Below are 25,823 nucleotides of genomic sequence, written 5' to 3' on the forward strand. Positions count from 1 at the left end.
AATAAAGATACGGACGATGATGTTCAATTATTAGAAACGATGTTTGGTCAAATGGATCATTGTACAGTACAGCACAGGAACAGGCCCTTCAGCTCACAATGTTGTGCCAAATTAAACTAATCCCTTCCGCCCTCCCTTGGACCATATCCCTCTGTTCCTTCCATATTCATGTGCTTATCTAAAAGTCTCTTAAACACCCCTATCGTATCTGCCTCCAGCAGACTCCTACCACTCTCGATATAAAAACCTCGCCCCTCACATCTCCTTTGAACTTCCCCCGCTCTCACCTTCAATGCATGCCCCCCAGACATTTCAACTCCGGGAAAAAGATTCTGACTGTCAACCCTATCTCTGCATCCCATAAGTTTAGAGATTTCTATCAGGTCTCCCATCAGCCTCTGCTGCTCCAGAGAAAACAGCCTGAGATTTTCCAGCCTTTCCTTCTAGCTCATTCCCTCTAGTCCAGGCAGCATCCTGGGAAATCCATTCTGCACCCTCTCCAAAGCCTCCACGTCCTTCCTGTAATGGGGTGACCAGAATTGAATGCAATACTGTAAGCGTGGCCGAACCAAAGTCTGATAAAGCTGAACTTTGACATCCTGACTCTTGTACTCAACTCCCAGATCAGTAAAGGCTATCATGCCATTTGCCTTCTTTACCACCCTATCGTCTCACGTGGCTACTATCAGGGAGCTATGGACGTGAACGCCAAGACCCCTCTGTGGATCAACGCTGTTCAGGGTCCTGCCACTAACTGTATACTTTTCCTTAACGTTTGATCTCCCAAAGCGCAGCACCTCACACTGACCCAGTTTAAACTCCATTTGCCGTTTCTCTGCCCATATCTGCAACTGATCTATATCCCACTGTATCCGTTAACAACCTTCCACGCTATCCACAACTCCACTGGCCTTTGTATCGTCTGCAAATTGACTAACCCACCCTCATCTAGATTTTCATCCAAGTCATTTATATAAATCACAAACAGCAGAGGTCCCAGTATGGATCCCTGCAAAACACAGACCTCCAACCAGAAAAACAAAACCTTTCCACCACTACCCTGTGTTTACCATGAGCGAGCCAGTTCTGAATCCACGCGGCCAAGTCACTGTGGATCCCGTGCATCTTAATCTTCTAACTGTGAGGGACCTTGTCGAGCGCCTCACTAAAATCCTTGTGGAGAACATCCTCATCAATCATCTCCATCACTCCTCGAAAACTTCAATCAGTTTGGTAAGACCGGCCCTGCAAGAAGCCGTGCTGACTGTCCCTAATTCGTCATCACTTTCTGCTAATCCAGCCATGCTTTACCAGATGGGCTCAAATCCCATCCCTAACAACTCTCTCCAATAGCTTCCCAACCACCGAGGTGAGCTCGTAGCTTCCTGCATTATCCCGATTTCCTTTCTTGAACAGGGAAATCCAGCTGCCAGCCCTCTGCAGTGGATAACGAGAATACAGGGTCAAGGCCCCTACAAGCCCTTCTCTTCATAACCTGGAGACTTATCCATCTTAATGCTCCTCAAGTGACCCAACATCATTCCGTTCTTGATTCCAAAACAGCTGAGCATGTTAATAGCTTCCACATTGATCTCACTATCCGGCATACCCTCTTCCTGGGTGAATACTGATGCAAAGTACTCAATTCGGATCTCACCCACATCCTCTGTCTCCAAGCACAAATTCCCTCCCTTATCCTTGAGTGGGCCTACCTTCTCCCCAGTCACCTGCTTGTTTTTAGTGTATCTAGAGAATGCCTTGGGATCCTGTTTAACCCAACTTGCCTTACTCTCCGAATTCCCTGCTTGAGTTCTTTATATTCCACACGGACCCTGTCCGAATTTAGCTTCCTAAATCTTACATGTGCTGTGTGGGTCACTGTGTGTGTCTCTGTGTGTGTCTCTGTATGTGTCCCTGTGTGGGTCACTGTGTGTGTCCCTGTGTGTGTGTCCCTGTGTGTGTCACTGTGTGGGTCACTGTGTGTGTCCCTGTGTGTGTGTGTCCCTGTGTGTGTCACTGTGTGTGTCCCTGTGTGGGTCTCTGTGTGGCTCCCTGTGTGTGTCCCTGTGTGTATCACTGTGTGTGTCTCTGTGTGTGTCCCTGTGTGGGTCCCTGTGCAGGTCACTGTGTGTGTCCTAGTGTAGGTCCCTGTGTGTGTCTCTGTGTGTGCCCCTGTGTGGGTCCCTGTGTGGGTCACTGTGTGTGTCCCAGTGTAGGTCCCTGTGTGTGTCTCTGTGTGTGCCCCTGTGTGGGTCCCTGTGCGGGTCACTGTGTGTGTCCCAGTGTAGGTCCCTGTGTGTGTCCCTGTGTGGGACCTTTGCCTGTCACTGTGTGGCTCCCTGTGTGTGTCTCTGTGTGTGCCCCTGTGTGTGTCCCTGTGTGGCTCCCTGTGTGTGTCTCTGTGTGGGTCCCTGTGTGGGTCCCTGTGTGTGTCTCTGCGTTTGTCTCTGTGTGTGTCCCTGTGTGGGTCCCTGTGTGTGTCTCTGTGCCGGACTTGTAGTCCAGCAAGTAGGTTAGCTGTTTTCAGGATGTCCAAGAAGGTAGGGAGGCTATGGAGAAGGTAGCACTGACAGGGAATACTTGCGGACACAGAGATGGGCTCAAGTGTGTATACTTCAACGCAAGGAGTATCAGAAATAAGGTGGGTGAACTTAAGGCGTGGATCGGTACTTGGGACTATGATGTTGTGGCCATCACGGAAACGTGGATAGAAGAGGGACAGGAATGGTTGTTGGAGGTTCCTGGTTACAGATGTTTCAGTAAGATTAGGGAGGGTGGTAAAAAAGGAGGGGGGGTGGCGTTGCTAATTAGAAATGGTATAACGGCTGCAGAAAGGCAGTTCGAGGGGGATCTGCCTTTGGAGGTCGTATGGGCTGAAGTCAGAAATAGGAAAGGAGCAGTCACCTTGTTGGGTGTTTACTATAGGCCCCCCAGTAGCAGCAGAGATGTGGAGAAACAGATTGGGAAATAGATTTTGGAAAGGTGCAGAAGCCACAGGGTAGCAGTCATGGGCGATTTCAACTTCCCAAATATTGATTGGAATCTCTTTAGATCAAGTAGTTTGGACGGGGCACTGTTTGTGCAGTGTGTCCAGGAAGCTTTTCTAACTCAGTATGTAGATTGTCCAACCAGAGGGGAGGCCATCTTGGATTTGGTACTTGGTAACGAACCGGGACAAGTGATGGGCTTGTTAGTGGGTGAGCATTTTGGTGATGGTGACCACAATTCTGTGACTTTCACCTTGGTTATGGAGAGAGATAGGTGCGCGCAACAGGGTAGGTTTTACAATTGGGGGAAGGGTAAATACGATGCTGCAAGACAGGATCTGAGGAGCATAGGTTGGGAGCATAGGCTGTCAGGGAAGGATGTCGTGGAAATGTGGAACTTTTTCAAGGAACAGATACGACGTGTCCTTGATATGTATGTACCTGTCAGGCAGGAAAGAAATGGTCGTGTGAGGGAACCTTGGTTGACGAGGGAGGTCGAATGTCTTGTAAGTAGGAAGAAGGAGGCTTACATAAGGTTGAGGAAACAGGGTTCAGACAGAGCGTTGGAGGGATACAGGATAGCCAGGAGGGAGCTGAAGAAAGGGATTAGGAGAGCTAAGAGAGGGCATGAAAAATCTTTGGCGGATAGGATCAAGGATAACCCCAAGGCCTTTTATGCGTCTGTGAGAAACATGAGAATGTTGAGAACGAGGGTAGGTCCGATCAAGGACAGTGGTGGGAGACTGTGTATTGAGTCGGAAGAGATAGGAGAGGTCTTGAATGAGTATTTTTCTTCAGTATTTACAAATGAGAGGGACTGTATTGTTGAAGAGGAGAGTGTGAAACAGACTGGTAAGCTAGAGGAGATACTTGTTAGGAAGGAAGATGTGTTGGGCATTTTGAAAAACTTGAGGATAGATAAGTCCCCCGGGCCTGACGGGATATATTTTAGGATTATGTGGGAAGCAAGAGAAGAAATTGCAGTACCGTTGGCAATGATCTTTTTATCTTCACTGTCAACGGGGGTGGTGCCAGGGGACTGGAGAGTGGTAAATGTTGTGCCCCTGTTCAAAAAAGGGAATAGGGATAACCCCGGGAATTACAGGCCAGTTCGTCTTACTTCTGTGGTAGGCAAAGTAATGGAAAGGGTACTGACGGATAGGATTTATAAGTATCATAAATCAAGACACTGCTTGATTAGGGACAGCCAGCACAGATTTGTGAGGGGTAGGTCTTGCCTTACAAGTCTTATTGAATTCTTTGAGGAGGTGACCAAGCATGTGGATGAGGGTAGAGCAGTGGATGTAGTGTACATGGATTTTAGTAAGGCATTTGATAAGGTTCCCCATGGTAGGCTTATGCGGAAAGTCAGGAGGCATGGGATAGTGGGAAGTTTGGCCAGTTGGATAGAGAACTGGCTAACCGGTCGAAGGCAGAGAGTGGTGGTAGATGGTAAATATTCAGCCTGGAGCCCAGTTATAAGTGGAGTTCCGCAGGGATCAGTTCTGGGTCCTCTGCTATTTGTAATTTTCATTAATGACTTGGAAGAGGGAGTCGAAGGGTGGGTCAGTAAATTTGCAGACGATACGAAGATAGGTGGAGTTGTGGACAGTGAGGAGGGCTGTTGTCGGCTGCAAAGGGACTTAGATATGATGCAGAGCTGGGCTGAGGAGTGGCAGATGGAGTTCAACCCTGTCAAGTGTGAGGTTGTCCATTTTGGAAGGACAAATAAGAATGCGGAATACAGGGTTAACGGTAGAGTTCTTAGTAAGGTGGAGGAGCAGAGCGATCTTGGGGTCTATGTTCATAGATCTTTGAAAGTTGCCACTCAGGTGGATAGAGCTTGTAAGAAGGCCTATGGTGTATTAGCGTTCATTAGCAGAAGGATTGAATTCAAGAGTCGTGAGGTGATGTTGCAGCTGTACAGGACCTTGGTTAGGCCACATTTGGAGTACTGTGTGCAGTTCTGGTCACCTCACTTTAGGAAAGATGTAGAAGCTTTGGAGAGGGTGCAGAGGAGATTTACCAGGATGTTGCCTGGAATGGAGAATAGGTCGTACGAGGATAGGTTGAGAGTGCTAGGCCTTTTCTCATTGGAACGGCGAAGGATGAGGGGTGACTTGATAGAGGTTTATAAGATGATCGGGGAATAGATAGAGTAGACAGTCAGAGACTTTTTCCCGGGTATAACAGAGTGTTACAAGGGGACATAAATTTAAGGTGAAGGGTGGAAGGTATAGGGGGGATGTCAGAGGTAGGTTCTTTACCCAGAGAGTGGTGGGGGCATGGAATGCGCTGCCTGTAGGAGTGGCAGAGTCAGAATCATTGGTGACCTTTAAGCGGCAATTGGATAGGTACATGGATAGGTGCTTAAGCTAGGACAAATGTTCAGCACAACATTGTGGGCCGAAGGGCCTGTTCTGTGCTGTATTGTTCTATGTTTCTATGTTTCTGTGTGGGTCCCTGTGTGTGTGTCTGTGTGTGTGTCACTGTGTGGGTCCCTGTGTGTGTCATTGCATGGGTCCCTGTGTGTGTCCCTGTGTAGGTCACTGTGTGGATCCCTGTGTGTGTCCCTGTGTGGGTCACGGTGTGTGTCCCTGTGTGTGTCCCTGTGTGTGTCCCTGTGTGTGTCCTTGTGTGGGTCCCTGTGTGTGTCACTGTGTGTGTCCCTGTGTGGGTCACTGTGTGGGTCACGGTGTGGGTCCCGGTGTGGGTCCTTGTGTGTGTCACTGTGTGTGTCACTGTGTGGGTCCCTGTGTGTGTCACTGTGTGGTTCCCTGTGTGTGTCACTGTATGTGACTCTGTGAGTGTCGCTGAGTGTGTCTCTGTGTGTGTCTCTGTGTGTGTCTCTGTGTGTGTCTCTGTGTGTGTCACTGTGTGGGTCTCTGTGTGTGTCCCTGTGTGTGTCTCTGAGTGTGTCACTGTGTGGGTCTCTCTGTGGGTCACGGTGTGTGTCTCTGTGTGGGACCTTCGTGTGTCACGTGTTGGTCCCTGTGTGTGTCTCTGTGTGTGACCATGTGTGTGTCCCTGTGTGTGTCACTGCGTGAGTCTCTGTGTGGGTCACGGTGTGTGTCCCTGTGTGTGTCCCTGTGTGTGCCCCTTTGTGGGTCACTGTGTGTGTCTCTGTGTGTGTCACTCTGTGGGTCTCTGTGTGTATCACTGTGTGGGTCCCTGTGTGTGTCCCTGTGTGTGTCCTTGTGTGGGTCACGGTGTGGGTCCCTGTATGTGTCATTGTGTGTGTCCCTGTGTGGGTCACTGTGTGTGTCCCACTGTGGGTCACAGTGTGGGTCCCTGTGTGGGTCCCTGTGTGTGTCACTGTATGTGTCTCTCTGTGTGTCACTGTATGTGTCACTGTGTGGGTCTCTCTGTGGGTCACGGTGTGTGTCTCTGTGTGGGACCTTTGTGTGTCATCTGTGGGTCCCTGTGTGGGTCCCTGGATGGATCCCTCTGTGGGTCCCTGTGTGTGTCCCTGTGTGGGTCACTGTGTGGGTCACGGAGTGGGTCCCTGTGTGTGTCTCTGTGTGTGTCCTTATGTGGGTCCCTGTGTGGGTCCCTGTGTGTGTCACTGTGTGGGTCACTTTGTGTGTCCCTGTGTGGGTCACAGTGTGGGTCCCTGTGTGTGTCACTGTATGTGTCTCTCTGTGTGTCGCTGAGTGTGTCTCTCTGTGTGTATCCCTGTGTGTGTCCCTCTGTGTGTCCCTGTGTGTGTCACTGTATGTGTCACTGTGTGGGTCTCTCTGTGGGTCACGGTGTGTGTCTCTGTGTGGGACCTTTGTGTGTCATCTGTGGGTCCCTGTGTGGGTCCCTGTGTGGGTCCCTGTGTGGGTCCCTGGGTGGGTCCCTCTGTGGGTCACTGTGTGGGTCACGGTGTGGGTCCCTGTGTGTGTCTCTGTGTGTGTCTCTCTGTGTGTCGCTGAGTGTGTCCCTGTGTGTGTCCCTGTGTGTGTCACTGTGTGAGTCACTTTGTGTGTCCCTGTGTGGGTCACGGTGTGGGTCCCTGTGTGTGTCACTGTATGTGTCTCTGTGTATCGCTGAGTGTGTCTCTCTGTGTGTATCCCTGTGTGTGTCCCTGTGTGTGTCCCTGTGTGTGTCACTGTATGTGTCCCTGTGTGGGTCTCTGTGTGTGTCCCTGTGTGTGTCCCAGTGTGTGTCACTGTATGTGTCTCTCTGTGTGTCGCTGAGTGTGTCCCTGTGTGTGTCCCTGTGTGGGTCTCTCTGTGGGTCACGGTGTGTGTCTCTGTGTGGGACCTTTGTGTGTCATTTGTGAGTCCCTTTGTGGGTCACTGTGTGGGTCCCTGTGTGTGTCCCTGTGTCAGTCACTCTGTGTGTCATTGTGTGTGTCCCTGTGTGTGTCACTGTGTGTGTCTCTGTGTGTGTCCCTGTGTGTGTCCCTGTGTGTGTCCATGTATTGGTCCCTGTGTGTGTCACTGTGTGGGTCACTGTGTGTGTCTCGGTGTGGGTCCCTGTGTGGGTCCCTGTGTGTGTCCCTGTGTGTGTCACTGTGTGGGTCCTTGTGTGGGTCCCTGTGTTGGTCACTCTGTGTGTCTCTGTGTGTGTCCCTGTGTGTGTCACTGTGTGTATCTCTGTGTGTGTCCCTGTGTGTGTCCCTGTGTGTGTCCATGTATGGGTCCCTGTGTGTGTCCCTGTGTGGGTCACTGTGTGTGTCCCTGTGTGGGTCCTTGTGTGTGTCACTGTGTGTGTCCCTGTGTGTGTCACTGTGTGGGTCCTTGTGTGGGTCCCTGTGTTGGTCACTCTGTGTGTCTCTGTGTGTGTCCCTGTGTGTGTCACTGTGTGTGTCTCTGTGTGTGTCCCTATGTGTGTCCCTGTGTGTGTCCATGTGTGGGTCCCTGTGTGTGTCCCTGTCTGAGTCCCTGTGTGTGTCACTCTGTGTGTCACTGTGTGGGTCCCTGTGTGTGTCACTGTGGGTCGTGGTGTGTGTCTCTGTGTGTGACACTCTTTGTGTCACTGTGTGGGTCCCTGTGTGTGTCACTGTGTGAGCCCTGCTGTGTGTCACTGAGTGTGTCCCGTGTGGGCAACTGTGTGTGTCACTGTGTGGGTCACTGTGTGTGTCCCGTGTGGGTCCCTATGTGTGTCACTGTGTGTCCCCGTGTGGGCCCCTGTGCATGTCATTGTGTGTGTCACTGTTCGTGTCACTGTGTGTGTCCCGTGTGGGCCCCTGTGTGTGTCACTGTGTGTCCCCGTGTGGGCCCCTGTGCATGTCATTGTGTGGGTCACTGTGCGTGTCACTGTGTGTGTCCCGTGTGGGCCCCCTGTGTGTGTCCATGTTTGGGCCACTGTGTGTGTCCCTGCCTGGGTCGCTGTCTGTGTCCCTGTGTGAGTCCTTGTCTGAGTCTCTGTTTGTGTCCCTGTGTGTATCCCTGTGTGTGCCCCTGTCTGGGTCCCTGTGTGTGTAACTGTGTGGGTCACTGTGTGTGTCTCTGTGTGTGTCCCTGTGTGTGCCACTGTGTGGGTCCCAGTGTGTGTCACTGTGTCTGTCACTGTGTGTGTCACTGTATGTGTCCCTGTGTGTGTCCCTATGTGGGTCTGTGTGTGTCTGGGGCCCTGTGTGTGTCCCTATGTGGGTCTGTGTGTGTCTGGGGCCCTGTATGTGTCCCTGTGTGTGTCCCTATGTGGGTCTGTGTGTGTCTGGGGCCCTGTATGTGTCCCTGTGTGTGTCCCTATGTGGGTCTGTGTGTGTCTGGGGCCCTGTGTGTGTCCCTATGTGGGTCTGTGTGTGTCTGGGGCCCTGTGTGTGTCGGGGGCCCTGTATGTGTCCCTGTGTGTGTCCCTATGTGGGTCTGTGTGTGTCTGGGGCCCTATATGTGTCCCTATGTGGGTCTGTGTGTGTCTGGGGCCCTATATGTGTCCCTATGTGGGTCTGTGTGTGTCTGGGGCCCTATATGTGTCCCTATGTGGGTCTGTGTGTGTCGGGGGCCCTGTGTGTGGCCCTATGTGGGTCTGTGTGTGTCTGGGGCCCTGTGTGTGTCGGGGGCCCTGTGTGTGTCCCTATGTGGGTCTGTGTGTGTCTGGGTCCCTGTGTGTGTCCCTATGTGGGTCTGTGTGTGTCTGGGGCCCTGTGTGTGTCCCTATGTGGGTCTGTGTGTGTCTGGGGCCCTGTGTGTCGGGGGCCCTGTGTGTGTCCCTATGTGGGTCTGTGTGTGTCTGGGGCCCTGTGTGTGTCGGGGGCCCTGTGTGTGTCCCTATGTGGGTCTGTGTGTGTCTGGGGCCCTGTGTGTGTCAGGGCCCTGTGTGTGTCCCTATGTGGGTCTGTGTGTGTCTGGGGCCCTGTGTGTGTCCCTATGTGGGTCTGTGTGTGTCGGGGGCCCTGTGTGTGTCCCTATGTGGGTCTGTGTGTGTGTCTGGGGCCCTGTGTGTGTCCCTATGTGGGTCTGTGTGTGTCTGGGGCCCTGTGTGTGTCTGGGTCCCTGTGTGTGTCCCTATGTGGGTCTGTGTGTGTGTCTGGGGCCCTGTGTGTGTCCCTATGTGGGTCCCTGTGTGTGTCTGGGGCCCTGTGTGTGTCCCTATGTGGGTCCGTGTGTGTCTGGGGCCCTGTGTGTGTCTGGGTCCCTGTGTGTGTCCCTATGTGGGTCTGTGTGTGTGTCTGGGGCCCTGTGTGTGTCCCTATGTGGGTCTGTGTGTGTCTGGGTCCCTGTGTGTGTCCCTATGTGGGTCTGTGTGTGTGTCTGGGGCCCTGTGTGTGTCCCTATGTGGGTCTGTGTGTGTCGGGGGCCCTGTGTGTGTCCCTATGTGGGTCTGTGTGTGTCTGGGGCCCTGTGTGTGTCCCTATGTGGGTCTGTGTTTGTCTGGGGCCCTATGTGTGTCGGGGGCCCTGTGTGTGTCCCTGTGTGTGTCCCTATGTGGGTCTGTGTGTGTCTGGGTCCCTGTGTGTGTCCCTATGTAGGTCTGTGTGTGTCTGGGGCCCTGTGTGTGTCCCTATGTAGGTCTGTGTGTGTCTGGGGCCCTGTGTGTGTCCCTGTGTGTGTCCCTATGTGGGTCTGTGTGTGTCTGGGGCCCTGTGTGTGTCTGGGGCCCTGTGTGTGTCCCTGTGTGTGTCCCTATGTGGGTCTGTGTGTGTCGGGGGCCCTGTGTGTGTCGGGGGCCCTGTGTGTGTCTGGGGCCCTGTGTGTGTCGGGGGCCCTGTGTGTGTCCCTGTGTGTGTCCCTATGTGGGTCTGTGTGTGTCGGGGGCCCTGTGTGTGTCTGGGGCCCTGTGTGTGTCGGGGGCCCTGTGTGTGTCTGGGGCCATGTGTGTGTCGGGGGCCCTGTGTGTGTCAGGGCCCTGTGTGTGGCCCTGTGTGTGTCCCTATGTGGGTCTGTGTGTGTCGGGGGCCCTGTGTGTGTCCCTGTGTGTGTCCCTATGTGGGTCTGTGTGTGTCTGGGGCCCTGTGTGTGTCGGGGGCCCTGTGTGTGTCCCTATGTGGGTCTGTGTGTGTCGGGGGCCCTGTGTGTGTCGGGGGCCCTGTGTGTGTCCCTATGTGGGTCTGTGTGTGTCGGGGGCCCTGTGTGTGTCCCTGTGTGTGTCCCTATGTGGGTCTGTGTGTGTCTGGGGCCCTGTGTGTGTCAGGGCCCTGTGTGTGTCCCTATGTGGGTCTGTGTGTGTCTGGGGCCCTGTGTGTGTCGGGGGCCCTGTGTGTGTCCCTGTGTGTGTCCCTATGTGGGTCTGTGTGTGTCGGGGGCCCTGTGTGTGTCTGGGGCCCTGTGTGTGTCGGGGGCCCTGTGTGTGTCTGGGGCCCTGTGTGTGTCGGGGGCCCTGTGTGTGTCAGGGCCCTGTGTGTGGCCCTGTGTGTGTCCCTATGTGGGTCTGTGTGTGTCGGGGGCCCTGTGTGTGTCCCTGTGTGTGTCCCTATGTGGGTCTGTGTGTGTCTGGGGCCCTGTGTGTGTCGGGGGCCCTGTGTGTGTCCCTATGTGGGTCTGTGTGTGTCGGGGGCCCTGTGTGTGTCGGGGGCCCTGTGTGTGTCCCTATGTGGGTCTGTGTGTGTCGGGGGCCCTGTGTGTGTCCCTGTGTGTGTCCCTATGTGGGTCTGTGTGTGTCTGGGGCCCTGTGTGTGTCAGGGCCCTGTGTGTGTCCCTATGTGGGTCTGTGTGTGTCTGGGGCCCTGTGTGTGTCGGGGGCCCTGTGTGTGTCCCTGTGTGTGGCCCTATGTGGGTCTGTGTGTGTCTGGGGCCCTGTGTGTGTCGGGGGCCCTGTGTGTGTCCCTATATGTGTCCCTATGTGGGTCTGTGTGTGTCGGGGGCCCTGTGTGTGTCCCTGTGTGTGTCTGGGGCCCTGTGTGTGTCGGGGGCCCTGTGTGTGTCCCTGTGTGTGGCCCTATGTGGGTCTGTGTGTGTTTATATCACAGTCACTGTTAGGTTGGCACTCTATGGGAAGTAAGAGAGGAAAGTGTGGGGCTCCTTGCAGATATATTTGCATTATCTCTCATTCAAGGTGAGGTATGTTCTGTAGAAAGAACAACAGAATACTCCTGTATGCGGAGGCCCTTTAGCCTTCCAAGCCTGCGCTGGCATATTCTATCCTTCCATATTAATACTGTTTTCACTTGCAGCATCCTTATCCCTCTATTCCCTTCCTATTCTGGTATTCACTGGGTGCTTCCGGAATGCCGCTATTGTATCTGCTCCCACCACCTCTTCTGGCAGCGCGCCCAGGCCCTTATAGGTTTTAGTTTGGGGATTGGGAAAGGGCAGTGGGGATTAGTTTGGAGATTGAGACAGAGCAGTGGGGATTAGTTTGGGGATTGAAACTGGGCAGTGGGGATTAGTTTGGGGATTGATACCGGGCTGTGGGAATTAGTTTGGACATTGATACAGGGCTGTGGGAATTAGTTTGGGGATTGATACTGGGCTGTGGGAATTAGTTTGGGGATTGATACTGGGCTGTGGGAATTAGTTTGGGGATTGATACAGGGCTGTGGGGATTAGTTTGGGGATTGATACAGGGCTGTGGGAATTAGTTTGGGGATTGATACTGGGCTGTGGGAATTAGTTTGGGGATTGATACTGGGCTGTGGGGATTAGTTTGGGGATTGATACAGGGCTGTGGGGATTAGTTTGGGGATTGATACAGGGCTGTGGGAATTAGTTTGGGGATTGATACTGGGCTGTGGGGATTAGTTTGGGGATTGATTCAGAGCTGTGGGGATTAGTTTGGGGATTGATACAGGGCTGTGGGGATTAGTTTGGGGATTGATACTGGGCTGTGGGGATTAGTTTGGGGATTGATTCAGGGCTGTGGGGATTAGGTTGGGGATTGATACAGGGCTGTGGGAATTAGTTTGGGGATTGATACTGGGCTGTGGGGATTAGTTTGGGGATTGATTCAGAGCTGTGGGGATTAGTTTGGGGATTGATACTGGGCTGCGAGGATTAGTTTGGGGATTGTTACAGGACAGTGGGGGTTAGTTTGGGAATTGATACTGGTGCGTAGAGAATACTTTGAGGATTGATACAAGAACGTGGGGATTAGTTCGGGGATTGTTACAGGGATAGAGAGTCATAGAGATGTACAGCATGGAAACAGACCCTTCGGTCCAACCCGTCCATGCCGACCAGATATCCCAACCCAATCTAGTCCCACCTGCCAGCACCCAGCCCATATCCCTCCAAACCCTTCCTATTCATATACCCATCCAGATGCCTCTTAAATGTTGCAATTGTACCAGCCTCCACCACTTCCTCTGGCAGCTCATTCCATACGCGTACCACCCTCTGGGTGAAAAAGCTGTCCCTTAGGTCCCTTTTTTATCTTTTCCCCTCTCACCCTAAACCTATGCCCTCTAGTTCTGGACTCCCCGACCCCAGGGAAAAGACTTTGTCTATTTATCCTATCCATGCCCCACATGATTTTATAAACCTCTATAAGGTCACCCCTCAGTACTCCAGGGAAAACAGCCCCAGCCTGTTCAGTCTTTCCCTATAGCTCAGATCCTCCAACCCTGGCAACATCCTTGTAAGTCTTTTCTGAACCCTTTCAAGTTTCACAACACCTTTCCGATAGGAAGGAAATCAGAATTGCACACAATTTTCCAACAGTGGCCTAACCAATGTCCTGTACAGCCGCAGCACGACCTCCCACCTCCTGTACTCAATACTCTGACCAATAAAGGAAAGCATACCAAACGCCTTCGTCACTATCCTATCTACCTGCGACTCCACTTTCAAGGAGCTATGAACCTGCACTCCAAGGTCTCTTTGTTCAGCAACATTCCCTCGGACCTTACCATTAAGTGTATCTGTCCTGCTAAGATTTGCTTTCCCAAAATGCAGCACCTCGCATTTATCTGAATTAAACTTCATCTGCCACTCCTCAGCCCATTGGCCCATCTGGTCCAGATCCTGTTGTAATCTGAGGTAACCCTCTTCGCTGTCCACTACACCTCCAATTTTAGTGTCAACAGCAAATCAATTCACCGTTCCTCGCTCGCATATAAATCGTTTATATAAAAGATGAAGAGTAGTGGACCCAGCACCGATCCTTGTGGCACTCCACTGGTCACGGGCCTCCAGTCTGAAAAACAATCCTCCACCACCATTTGCCACCCTTTATGTGGAAAATCTGCTGTGCACATCACTTTTAAACATCGCCCCCATCTTAAACCTGTGTCCCCCAGTAACTGACCTGTCCACCCTGGAGAAATCGCCTCATACTTTCCACCCCACCCATGCCATTCACAATCTTATAAATTACCATTGGGTCGCCCCTCAATCACCTGCGTTCCAGTGAAACCAAACCCAAGTCTATCCAACCTTCTTTCATCGTTAAAATCCCTCATACCAGGCAACATCCTGGTAAACCATTCCCTGTCCCTCTCCAAAGCATCCACGTCCTTCTGGTAGTGTGGCGAGCAGAAGGATAACAGGAGAGTGGCTAATGTTGTGCCTTTGTTTAAGAAGATTAGATTAGATTCGATTCCCTACAGCATGGAAGCAGGCCCTTTAGCCCATCCAGTCCACACCGACCCTCTGAAGAGTAACCCACCCAGACCCATTTCCCTCTGACTAATGTACCTCACACTCTGGGCAATTTAGCGTGGCCAATTCACCTGACCTGCGCAACTTTGGATTGTGGGAGGAAACCCCACACAGACACAGGGAGAATGTGCAAACTCCCACACAGACCGAGGCTAGAATTGAACCTGGGTCCCTGGTGCTGTGAGACTGCAGTGCTAACCACTGAGCCACCGCGCCACCCATAAGAAGGAATGTTAGGGGAAACTGGGGAACTGCAGTCCTTTGAGTCCAACTTTGGTAGTGGTTAACTTGTTAAAGTTGTTTATATAGAATAAGATTTAATTTAGAGAGGCAAAAGTTAGGGACAGTTAGTTTTGTGCAAAGAAAATCATGTATCACAAACCTGATTGGGTTTTGTTTTGAGGAAACTACCTAAAAGATAGATGAGGGCAGAGCAGTAGATGTTGTTAACTTGGATGGCAACAAAGTTCCCCCTGAAAGACCAATCAGTAAAGCTGGGAGGCATGGGATTCAGGGTGAGCTTGCGAATTGGATACAAAATTTCGGATGTAGGTTTGCTCACTGAGCTGGGAGGTTCACCGTGGGCGGCACGGTGGCACAGTGGTTAGCACTGCTGCCTCACAGCGCCAGAGACCCGGGTTCAATTCCCTCCTCAGGCAACTGACTGCGTGGAGTTTGCACGTTCGCCCCGTATCTGCGTGGGTTTCCTCTGGGTGCTCCGGTTTCCTCCCACAATCCAAAGATGTGCAGGTTAGGGTGGATTGGCCATGCTAAATTGCCTGTAGTGTTAGGTAAAGGGGTAAATGTAGGGGAATGGGTGGGTTACGCTTCGGTGGGTCAGTGTGGACTTGTTGGACCGAAGGGCCTGTTTCCACACTGTAATGTAATCTAATCTAGTTTCCAGACGTTTCGTCACCCTACTAGCTAACACCTTCAGGCAAAGCAGTGTACGTGATTCCTGCTTTCTATTTATATGTTTAGGTTTCTTTGGGTTGGTGATGTGATTTCCTGTGGTGATGTAATTTCCTGTGGTGGTGTCATTTCCTGTTTGTTCTCTCAGGTGGCAGTAGATGGGGTCTAACTCGATGTGTTTGTTGATGGAGTTGGAATGCCATGCTTCTAGGAATTCTCATGCGTGTCTCTGTTTGGCTTGTCCTAGGACGGATGTGTTGTCCCAGTTGATAATTTTCAGCATTGCTTCACCTGAGGCCCACTGAAGATGTTACCTAGTAGGGTGACGGAACGCCTGGATATGAACCTTCCAGCTCAGCGAGCAAGCCTACATCCAGAACCTCAACCTGAGCTACAAATCTTCTCAAAACTCGCTAGGGTACAAAATTCCTGAACAGCAGAAGACAGAGAGTGATGGGGAAGGTTTGCTTTGCAGACTCCAGCAGTCTCCCACAGGGATCTGTTCTTCGGCCTCTGCTCTTCGTGGTTTGGATAATTGACTTGGATGAGGAAGTGGAAGGGTGGGTTAGTAAGTTTGCCGATGACACAAAGGTCGGTGGTGTTGTAGACAGTGTCGAGGGCTGTTGCAGGCTACAACATGACATTGACAGGATGCAGAGTTGGGCTGAGAGGTGGCAGACAGACCTCAACCTGGATAAATGCGAAGTGATTCATTTTGGAAGATTGGATTTGAATGCTGAATACAGTGTTAAAGACAGGATTCTTGGCGGTGTGGAGGAACAGCAGGATCTTGGGGTCCATGTACATAGATTCCCTCAAAGTTGCCACCCAATTTGATAGGATTGTTAAGAAAGCATATGGTGTTTTGGCTTTCACTAACAGGGGGATTGAATTTAAGAACCACGAGCTTTTGCTGCAGCTCTATCAAACCAAAATTAGACCAGACTTGGAATATTGTGTCCAGTTCTGGTCACCTCATTATAGGAAGAATGTAGATGCTTTGGGGAGGGTGCAGAGGAGATTTACCAGGATGCTACCAGGATTGGAGGGCATGTCTTATGAAGAGAGAGGTTGAGTGAGTTAGGGCTTTTCACATTGGAGAGAAGGAAGAGAGGTGACTTGATCGAGGTGTACAAGGTCATGAGAGCTATAGATAGCCAAAGACTTATTCCTTCGGACAGAAATGGCTGCCTGCCCCATCACGAGGGGGTGTAATTTTAAGGTGTTTGGAGGAAGGGATAGGGGAGATGTCAGAGGTAGGTTTTTTTATGCAGAAGTGGTGGGTGCGTGGAATGTACTGCCAGCGGCTGGTGGTAGAGTTAGAGACATTAGGGACATCTAAGCGACCGCTGGACAAGCACATGGATGACGGTAAATTGAGGGGCGTGTAGGTCAGGTTGATCTTAGATAAACCCACGTCGTGGGCCGAAGGGCCTGTACTGTGCTGTACAGTCCTATGTTCTATGTTTTTAACAGAGCTGCATAATTCTTTGAAGTTGGTGTCACAGGTAGACAGGATGATTAAACAGGCTCACTTGCCTCCATCGCTCGGGCCTTTGAGTATTGGAGTTGGGAAGTCACGTTGAAGTTGCACAGGACATGTGTGAGGCCTACTCTGGAGTACTGCGTCCCAGTTCTGGTCACCCGGTTCCAGGAAGGATATCATCAAGCTGGAGAGGGTTCAGAAGAGATGTACCAGGATGTTGTCAGGTATGGAAAGTTTGAGTTATAAAGAAAGGCTGGATTGACTGGGACTATTCCCGCTGGAGCATCGGAGGTTGAGGGGTGACCTTATCATGAGGGAAATAGATAAGATTGGTGTCGTTTTCCTAGGATGGAGGATTTCAGGACTGGGGGCATCATTTTGAGGTGAGAGGAGGGAGGTTTTAAAAGTTCTCTGATCTAGAAGGTGCTGTTGAAGGAGCCTCAGTGAGTTGTTCCAGTGTGTCTTGTGGTTGTACACAGTGCCGCTACTGCGTGTGGAGGGGAGTGGGCACTATGGTTGTGGTGCCAATCATGTCAGACTGCTCTTGTCCTGCATGGTATTGAACTTCTTGGGTGTTGTTGGAGCTGCCCCCATCCAGGGGCAAGTGGGGAGTATTTTATCCCACTCCTGACTTGTGCCTTGTAGATGGTGGAGCACAGGAGGTTGAGAGGTGACCTTATAAGATGAATTGAAGGTGTCACTTCCCTCGGATGTAGGATTTCAGGACTGGGGGCGTAGTTTTAAGGTGCGAGGAGAGAAATTTTATAAAGCCCTGAGGAAATGGGTCCGGATACAACGTTTAAAAGATATTTGGATAAGGACATGACTAGGAAAGGTTTGGAGGGATAGGGGCTGAGGTGGGGGGACCCATTAGTTTGGCATTATGGTCAGCATGGGTTGGTTGGGCCGAAGGGTCTATTTCCGTGCTGTGCGTCTCCATATCTGTGTGGCTTCCCTGGCTTAGGGGATCCTCGTGTTCTTGTTCCAGAGGCTGGAACGGTTCTGGAAGTTTCTCCCTCTGAAGCGAATCCCACGTCCCAAACCGTTCTGAAGTGCTGACCTTCCTCCAGTCAGACAATGCAGCTCAGATGTGCTGCCTTCGTCCTTGGAGTCCAGGTGTGGTGTGTAAATATTGCTGCAGCTGCTATCTGTCAGACATTCTCCCGTTGCAAAAACATGCACTCTGAGTTTATTGTCAGCTCAGGCCAGCTGTCGTCTGCAGGGTCACGGGTTTATTTTGAGGGGTCCCGAACCTTATCGCTGTCTGTGAACTGGAACCAGCGCCCGCGAGATCTGGCACAACCCAGTCACCCGTCCCCAGATTTATCTGATGGCATCTGTCTGTGCCCCTTGTCGCCTCGAGGCTAGTTGATTTAAAACAAGGGTCTTCGCTTTGTATCAGAAAATACGAGGCAGCCAGGGTCTCGGGTCTGTCCGAGAGGGACAGAAATTGGTCTCTCCTCATGCACAGTATAATCACCAACTTGTGCCGCATCAAATTTGTCCCCCCTGCCTTTGAATCCAAATTTATAAGTAGGATTCTGCTCTGACTGAGCGCCAAAATGAGAGGAAAACTTAGTTGACCTCATTCTTCCCAAAATGCCCACAGCAGACTCCATGACAGTTACAGTAAGAGTGGTCACCACATAGTCTTTGTGGAAACCCAAGTCCCACCTTCACACTGAGAATATCCACCATCGTTTTGTGTGGCGCTATCACCATGCTAAATGGGGCAGACTTCGAGCAGATCTAGCAACTGGGCCGCCAACAGCAGCAGAACTGTACTCCAGCACAGTCTGTAACCTCTTGGCCTGGCATAGCTCCAACTCAACCATTACCCTCAAGCATCAACCTTGGTTCGATGGGGTGTGCAGGCGGGCATGCCAGGAGCAGCGCCCGAAAATGAGGTGCCAACCTGGCGAAGCCGCCAAACAGGGCGACTTGCAAACAGCATGAGCGGCGAGTGGTCGACTGAGCCAAGCGGTCCCCACAGCCAACAGATCCGATCTCAGCTCTGCAGTCCTGCCACATCCGGTCGTAAATGATGGGGGGGGGGGGGATTAAACAATTCAATGAAGTAGGAGCCTCCACAAATATCCGCTACCTCAATGACGGAAGAGCCCAGCCCTTCAGGGTAAAAGGTAAGGCTGAAGCTTTCAATCTTCAGCCAGACGTGCCAACTGGGGGGATCACCTCAGCTTCCTCCAGTGGTCCCCAGATACCAGTCTTCAAACTGTACGGATAACCCCACATGATATCAACAAACAGTTGGAGGTCATGGATCCTGCAAGCTCAATGGGCCCTGATTACATTCAGCCCTGTATCAATCCTCAACTAATCTCCAAACGAAACCCCACAGCCCTGTCTCAATCTACTAAGTAATCCCCACGGCCATGTCTCAATCCCCCAAACTTAATCCCCGCACCCTGGTATCCATCCCCAGACAAATGCCCACGTTCCGGTATCATTCCCGGACTAATCCCCACTGCCCTGTATAAATCCACAAACAGCACAATATCAATCCCCGAACTAATCCCCATTGACCTGGTTCAATCCCCAAAATAGTCTGCACTGCCCTGTATCAATCCCCAAACTCAGCCCCACTGCCCCGTGTCAATCACCAAACTAATCCCCACAGCCCAGTATCAATCCCCAAACTCATCCCCACTGCCCCGTATCAATCCCCAAACTCATCCCCACAGCCCTGTATCATTCCCCAAGCCAATCCCCACAGCCCTGTATCAATCCCCAAACCAATCCCCACAGCCCTGTATCAATCCCCAAGCCAATCCCCACAGCCCTGTATCAATCCCCAAACTCATCCCCACTGCCCTGTATCAATCCCCAAGCCAATCCCCACAGCCCTGTATCAATCCCCAAACCAATCCCCACAGCCCTGTATCAATCCCCAAACTCATCCCCATAGCCCTGTCTCAATCCACAAATTAATCCCCACTGCCCTGTATCAATCTCCAAACTAATCCCCACAGCCCTGTATCAATCCACAAACTAATCCCCACTGCCATGTCTCAATCCCAAAACTAAACCCTGCAGCCCAGTATCAATATCCAGACTAATGCCCACTCTCCGATATCATTCCCAGGCTTATCCCCACTGCCCTGTATCAACCCACTAACTAATCCCCACTGTCCTGAATCATTCCCCAGAGTAATCCGCACAGCCCTGTACCAATTCCCAAAATAGTCTGCATTGTCCAGTATCAATCTCCAAACCAATCCCCACAGCCCTGTCTCAAACCCCAAACTAATCCCCATAGCCCTGTATCAATCCCCAAACTAATCCCCATAACCCAGTATCAATCCCCAAACTAATCCCCATAACCCAGTACCAATCCACAAACTAAACCCCACTGCCCTGCATCTCTCCACAAACTAATACCCACATCCCTGTATCAGTTCCCAAACTATTCCCCACACATCAGTATCAATTCCCAAATTAATCCCCATAGCCTGTAACAATCGAAAAACTAATTCCCACAGCCCTGGATGATTCCCCAGACTAATTCCCACAGCCCTCTATCAATCGCCAAACTAATCCCCATAGCCCTGTATCAATCCCCAGATTAATCCCCACATCCCAGTATTAATCCCCAACCTATTCACATGCACCAATATCAATCCTCAAACTAATTCTCACTGTCCTGTATCAATGTCCAAACTAATCCCCACAGCCCTGTACCATTTCCCAGACTAATATTGACAGCCCTGCATCAATCCCCGAACTAATCCCCACTGCCTGGTACCAAACTCCAAACTAATCCCCACATCACTGTATCAATCCCCAAACTATTCCCCACGGCCCTGTATCAAACCCTGAACTAATCCCCACAGTCCTGCTTCAATCCCCAAACTAATCCCCACAGCCCTGTATCAATCCCCAAACTAATCCCCACAGCCCTGCGTCAATCCTCAAATTAATCCCCACAGCCCTGTGACAATCCCCAAATTAGTCCCCACAGCCCTGCTTCAATCCCCAAACTAATCCCCACAGCCCAGTGTCAATCCTCAAATTAATCCCCACAGCCCTGTGACAATCCCCAAATTAGTCCCCACAGCCCTGCTTCAATCCCCAAACTAATCCCCACAGCCCTGTGTCAATCCCCAAACTATTCCCCACAGCCCTGTATCAATCCCCAAACTAATCCCCACAGCCCAGTGTCAATGTCCAAACCAAACACCACAGCCATGTTTCAATCCCTAAACTAATCCCCACAGTCCAGTATCAACCACCAAACTAATCCTCACTGACCTGTATCAATGTCCAAACTAAACACCACAGCCATGTTTCAATCCCCAAACTAATCCCCACAGCCCAGTATCAATCCCCAAACTAATCCCCACAGCCCTGTATCAATACCCAAACTAATCCCCATTGCCCTGTGTCAATCGCCAAACTAATCCCCACTGCCCTCTATCAATCCCCAAACTAATCCCCACAGCCCTGTGTCAATCCCCAAACTAATCCCTCAGCCCTGTCGCAATCCCCAAACTAATCCCCACAGCCCAGTATCAATCCCCAAACTAATCCCCACAGCCCTGTATCAATCCCCAAACTAACTCCCAGTGTGCAGAATGTTCTCAAGGGGGAGAGGGGCCAGCAAGGGGTCATAGTCCACATTGGAACCAACGACATAGTAAGGGAAAAGATTGAGACTCTGAAGGGAGATTACAGAGAGTTAGGCAGGAATTTCAAAAGGAGGTCCTCAAGAGTAGTGGTATCTGGATTACTCCCAGTGCTACGAGCTAGTGAGGGTAGGAATAGGAGGATAGAGCAGATGAATGCGTGGCTGAGGAGCTGGTGTATGGGAGAAGGATTCACACTTTTGGACCATTGGAACCTCTTTTGGGGTAGAAGTGACCTGTACAAGAAGGACGGATTGCACCTAAATTGGAAGGGGACTAATATACTGGCTGGGAAATTTGCTAGAACTGCTCGAGAGGATTTAAACTAGTAAGGTGGGGGTGGTTGGGGGTGGGTGGGACCCAGAGAGATAGTGAGGAAAGAGATCGACCTGAGACAGGTACAGCTGAGAACACAAGTGAGTCAAACAGTCAGGGCACGCAGGGACAAGGTAGGACTAATAAATTAAACTGCATTTATTTCAATGCAAGGGGCCGAACAGGGAAGGCAGATGAACTCAGGGCATGGCTAGGAACATGGGACTGGGATATCATAGCAATTACAGAAACATGGCTCAGGGATGGGCAGGACTGGCAGCTTAATGTTCCAGGATACAAATGCTACAGGAAGGATAGAAAGGGAGGCAAGAGAGGAGGGGGAATGGCATTTTTGATAAGGGATAGCATTACAGCTGTGCTGAGGGAGGATATTCCTGGAAATACATCCAGGGAAGTTATTTGGGTGGAACTGAGAAATAAGAAAGGGATGATCACCTTATTGGGATTGTATTATAGACCCCCTAATATTCAGAGGGAAATTGAGAAACAAACTTGTAAGGAGATCTCAGCTATCTGTAAGAATAACAGGGTAGTTATGGTAGGGGATTTTAACTTTCCAAACATCGACTGGGACTGTTACAGTGTTAAAGATTTCGATGGAGAGGAATTTGTTAAGTGTGTACAAGACAATTTTCTGATTCAGTATGTGGATGTACCTACTTGAGAAGGTGCAAAACTTGACCTATTCTTGGGAAATAAGGCAGGGCAGGTGACTGAGGTGTCAGTGGGGGAGCACTTTGGGGCCAGCGACCATAATTCTATTAGATTTAAAATAATGATGGAAAAGGATAGACCAGATCTAAAAGTTGAAGTTCTAAATTGGAGAAAGGCCAATTTTGATGGTATTAGGTAAGAACTTTTGAAAGCTGATTGGAGGCAGATGTTCGCAGGGAAAGGGACGGCTGGAAAATGGGAAGCCTTCAGAAATGAGATAATGAGAGTCCAGAGAAAGTATATTCCTGTCAGGGTGAAAGGAAAGGCTGGTAGGTATAGGGAATGCTGGATGACTAAAGATATTGAGGGTTTGGTTAAGAAAAAGAAGGAAGCATATGTCAGGGATAGACAGGAGCGATCGAGTGAATCCTTAGAAGAGTATAAAGGAAGTAGGAGTATACTTAAGAGGGAAGTCAGGAGGGCAAAACGGGGACATGAGATAGCTTTGGCAAATAGAATTAAGGAGAATCCAAAGGGTTTTTACAAATATATTAAGGACAAAAGGGTAACTAGGAAGAGAATAGGGCCCCTCAAAGATCAGCAAGGCGGCCTTTGTGTGGAGCCGCAAAAAATGGGGGAGATACTAAATGGGTATTTTGCATCAGTATTTACAGTGGAAAAGGATATGAAAGATATAGAATGTAGGGAAATAGATGGTGACATCTTGCAAAATGTCCAGATTACAGAGGAGGAAGTGCTGGATGTCTTGAAACGGTTAAAGGTGGATAAATTCCCAGGACTGATCAGGTGTACCCGATAAGATTAGATTACATTACATTATAGTATGGAAACAGGCCCTTCGGCCCAACAAGTCCATACCGACCCGCCGAAGCGCAACCTACCCATTCCCCGACATTTACCCCTTATGTAACACTACGGGCAATTTAGTATGGCCAGTTCACCTGACCTGCACATCTTTGGACTGTGGGAGGAAACCAGAGCACCCAGAGGAAACCCCACACAGACACAGGGAGAACGTGCAAACTCCACACAGTCAGTCGCCTGAGGCAGGAATTGAACCCAGGTCTCTGGCGCTGTGAGGCAGCAGTGCTAACCACTGTGCCACCATGTCGCCCACTCTGTGGGAAGCTAGAGAAGTGATCACTGGGCCTCTTGCTGAGATATTTGTGTCATTGATAGTCACAGGTGAGGTGCCGGAAGACTGGAGGTTGATACAAGAATGTGGGGTTGGCTAACGTGGTGCCATTGTTTAAGAAGGGCGGTAAAGACAAGCCAGGGAACTATAGACCGGTGAGCCTGACCTCAGTGGTGGGCAGGTTGTTGGAGGGAATCGTGAGGGGCAGGATGTAAGTGGTACAGTTAGTAAGTTTGCAGATGACACCAAAATTGGAGGTGTAGTGGACAGCGAAGAGCATTACTTCAGATTACAACAGGATCTGGACCAGATGGGCCAATGGGCTGAGAAGTGGCAGATGGAGTTTAATTCAGATAAATGCGAGGTGATGCATTTTGGGAAAGCAAATCTTAGCAGGATTTATATACTTAATGGTAAGGTCCTAGGGAATGTTGCTGAGCAAAGAGACCTTGGAGTGCAGGTTCATAGCTCCTTGAAAGTGGAGTTGCAGGTAGATAGGATAGTGAAGAAGGCGTTTGGTATGCTTTCCTGTATTGGTCAGAGTATTGAGTACAGGAGTTGGGAGGTCATGTTGCGGCTGTACAGGACATTGGTTAGGCCACTGTTGGAATATTGCGCACAATTCTGGTCTCCTTCCTATTGGAAAGGTGTTGTGAAACTTGAAAGGGTTCAGAAAAGATTGACAAGGATGTTGCGAGGGTTGGAGGATTTGAGCTCTTGGGAGAGGCTGAACAGGCTGGGGCTGTTTTCCCTGGAGCATCGGAGGCTGAAGGGTGACCCTATAGAGGTTTAAAAAATTATGAGGGGCATGGATAGGATAAATAGACAAAGTCTTTTCCCTGGGGTCAGGGACTCCAGAACTAGAGGGCATAGGTTTAGGGTGAGAGGGGAAAGATAAAAAAGGGACCTAAGGGGCAACTTTTTCACGCAGAGGGTGGTACGTGTATGGAATGAGCTGCCAGAGGAAGTGGCGGAGGCTGGTACAATTGCAATATTTAAAAGGCATTTGGATGGGGATATGAACAGGAAGGGTTTGGAGGGATATGGGCCGGGTGCTGGCAGGTTGGGTTGGGATATCTGGTCGGCATGGACGGGTTGGACCGAAGTGTCTGTTTTCATGCTGTACATCTCTGTGACTCTCTATCACTGTATCAATCCCCGAACTAATCCCCACATTCTTGTATCAATCCTCAAACTATTCTCGACGCACCAGTGTCAATTTCCAAACTAATCCCCACAGCCCTGTCTCAATCCCCAAACTAATGCCCACTGCTCTGTCTCAATCCCCAAAGTAATGCCCACAACCCTGTCTTAATTCCGAAACTAATCCCCACTGCCCTTTCCCAATCCCCAGACTAAACCCACAGCCCTGTATCAATCCCCAGACTAATCCCCACAGCCCAGTATCAATCCCCAAACGAATCCCCACAGCCCTGCATCAATCCCCAAACTAATCCCCACAGCCCTGCATCAATCACTGAACTAATCCCCTCAGCCCGGTATCAATCACCAAACTGATCCCCACTGCCCTGTAATAATCCCCAAACATGTATAAGTCCACAAAATAATCCCCACTGCCCTATCTCAAACCCCAAAATAATCTGCACTGTCCTGTACCAATCCCAAAATAATTCCTAAAGCCCTGTATCAATTCACAAAGTAATTCCCTTAGCCAGGTATCAATCCCCAGACTAATGCCCACTGTCTGGAATCATTTCCAGACTAATCCCCACAGCCCTGTATCAACCCCCTATCTAACCCCCACAGCCATATATCAATCCCCAAATTAATCCCCACAGCCCTGTATCAATCCCCAAACTAATCCCCACAGCCCTGTATCAATCCCCGAACTAATCCCCACCGCTCTGTATCAATCCCCAAACTAATCCCCACTGCCCTGTACCAATCCCAAAATAATTCCTAAAGCCCTGTATCAATCCACAAAATAATCTCCACAGCCCTGTAACAACCCCCTAACCAATCCCCACTGCCCTGTAACCTTCCCCAGACTCATCCCTACAAACCTGTGTCATTCTCCAAACTAATACCCACTGCCCTGTGTCAATCCGCAAAGTAATCACCATGACCAGGTATCAATCCCCAAAGTAATTCCGACTGCCATGTCTCAATCCTCAAATTAATCCCCATTGTCTGTTATCATTCCCAGACTAATCCCCACAGCCCTGTATCATTCCTTAGACTAATCTGAACAGCCCTGTATCAATTCCCAAACTAATCCAAACTGCCTTGTATCAATCCCCAAATTAATTCCCACATCCCTGTACCAATCCTGAAGAAGGGCTGATGCCCGAAACGTTGATTCTCCTGCTTCTTGGATGCTGCCTGACCTGCTGCGCTTTTCCAGCAACACATTTTCAGCTCTGATCTCCAGCATCTGCAGTCCTCACTTTCTCATCGAAGATTTTAACCTACTGCGAATCCTCTTACAAGGATGCCTTCCTTAAAGAAGCTCTCTTCCTCCCTCTACAAGGATTTCAGTGAGTCTCTCTCTCACTGCACACCCCAGGTCATTTCCTCTGCTTAGCCTGCTGGACACACTTTCCTCATTCCTGAAGAAGGGCTGATGCCCGAAACGTCGATTCTCCTGTTCCTTGGATGCTGCCTGACCTGCTGCGCTTTTCCAGCAACACATGTTCAGCACACATTTTCCATCCCAGTACC

The 25,823-nt window shown here is 50.6% G+C and overlaps 1 protein-coding gene across 1 annotated transcript in view; it reads left to right on the plus strand.

The window, feature by feature from the left end:
- The first annotated feature begins 1,071 nt into the window (after positions 1 to 1,071).
- Positions 1,072 to 25,823, plus strand: part of LOC140457173 (uncharacterized) — a 168,927-nt gene continuing 144,175 nt past the window's right edge. The window contains exon 1 of the mRNA XM_072551235.1: positions 1,072 to 1,233. Coding sequence (XP_072407336.1) covers positions 1,072 to 1,233 — 162 coding nt within the window. The remainder of the gene's footprint in view (positions 1,234 to 25,823) is intronic.

The sequence above is a fragment of the Chiloscyllium punctatum genome, chromosome 31 (genome assembly GCF_047496795.1).
Source record: "Chiloscyllium punctatum isolate Juve2018m chromosome 31, sChiPun1.3, whole genome shotgun sequence".
NCBI classification, from domain to species: Eukaryota; Metazoa; Chordata; class Chondrichthyes; order Orectolobiformes; family Hemiscylliidae; genus Chiloscyllium; species Chiloscyllium punctatum.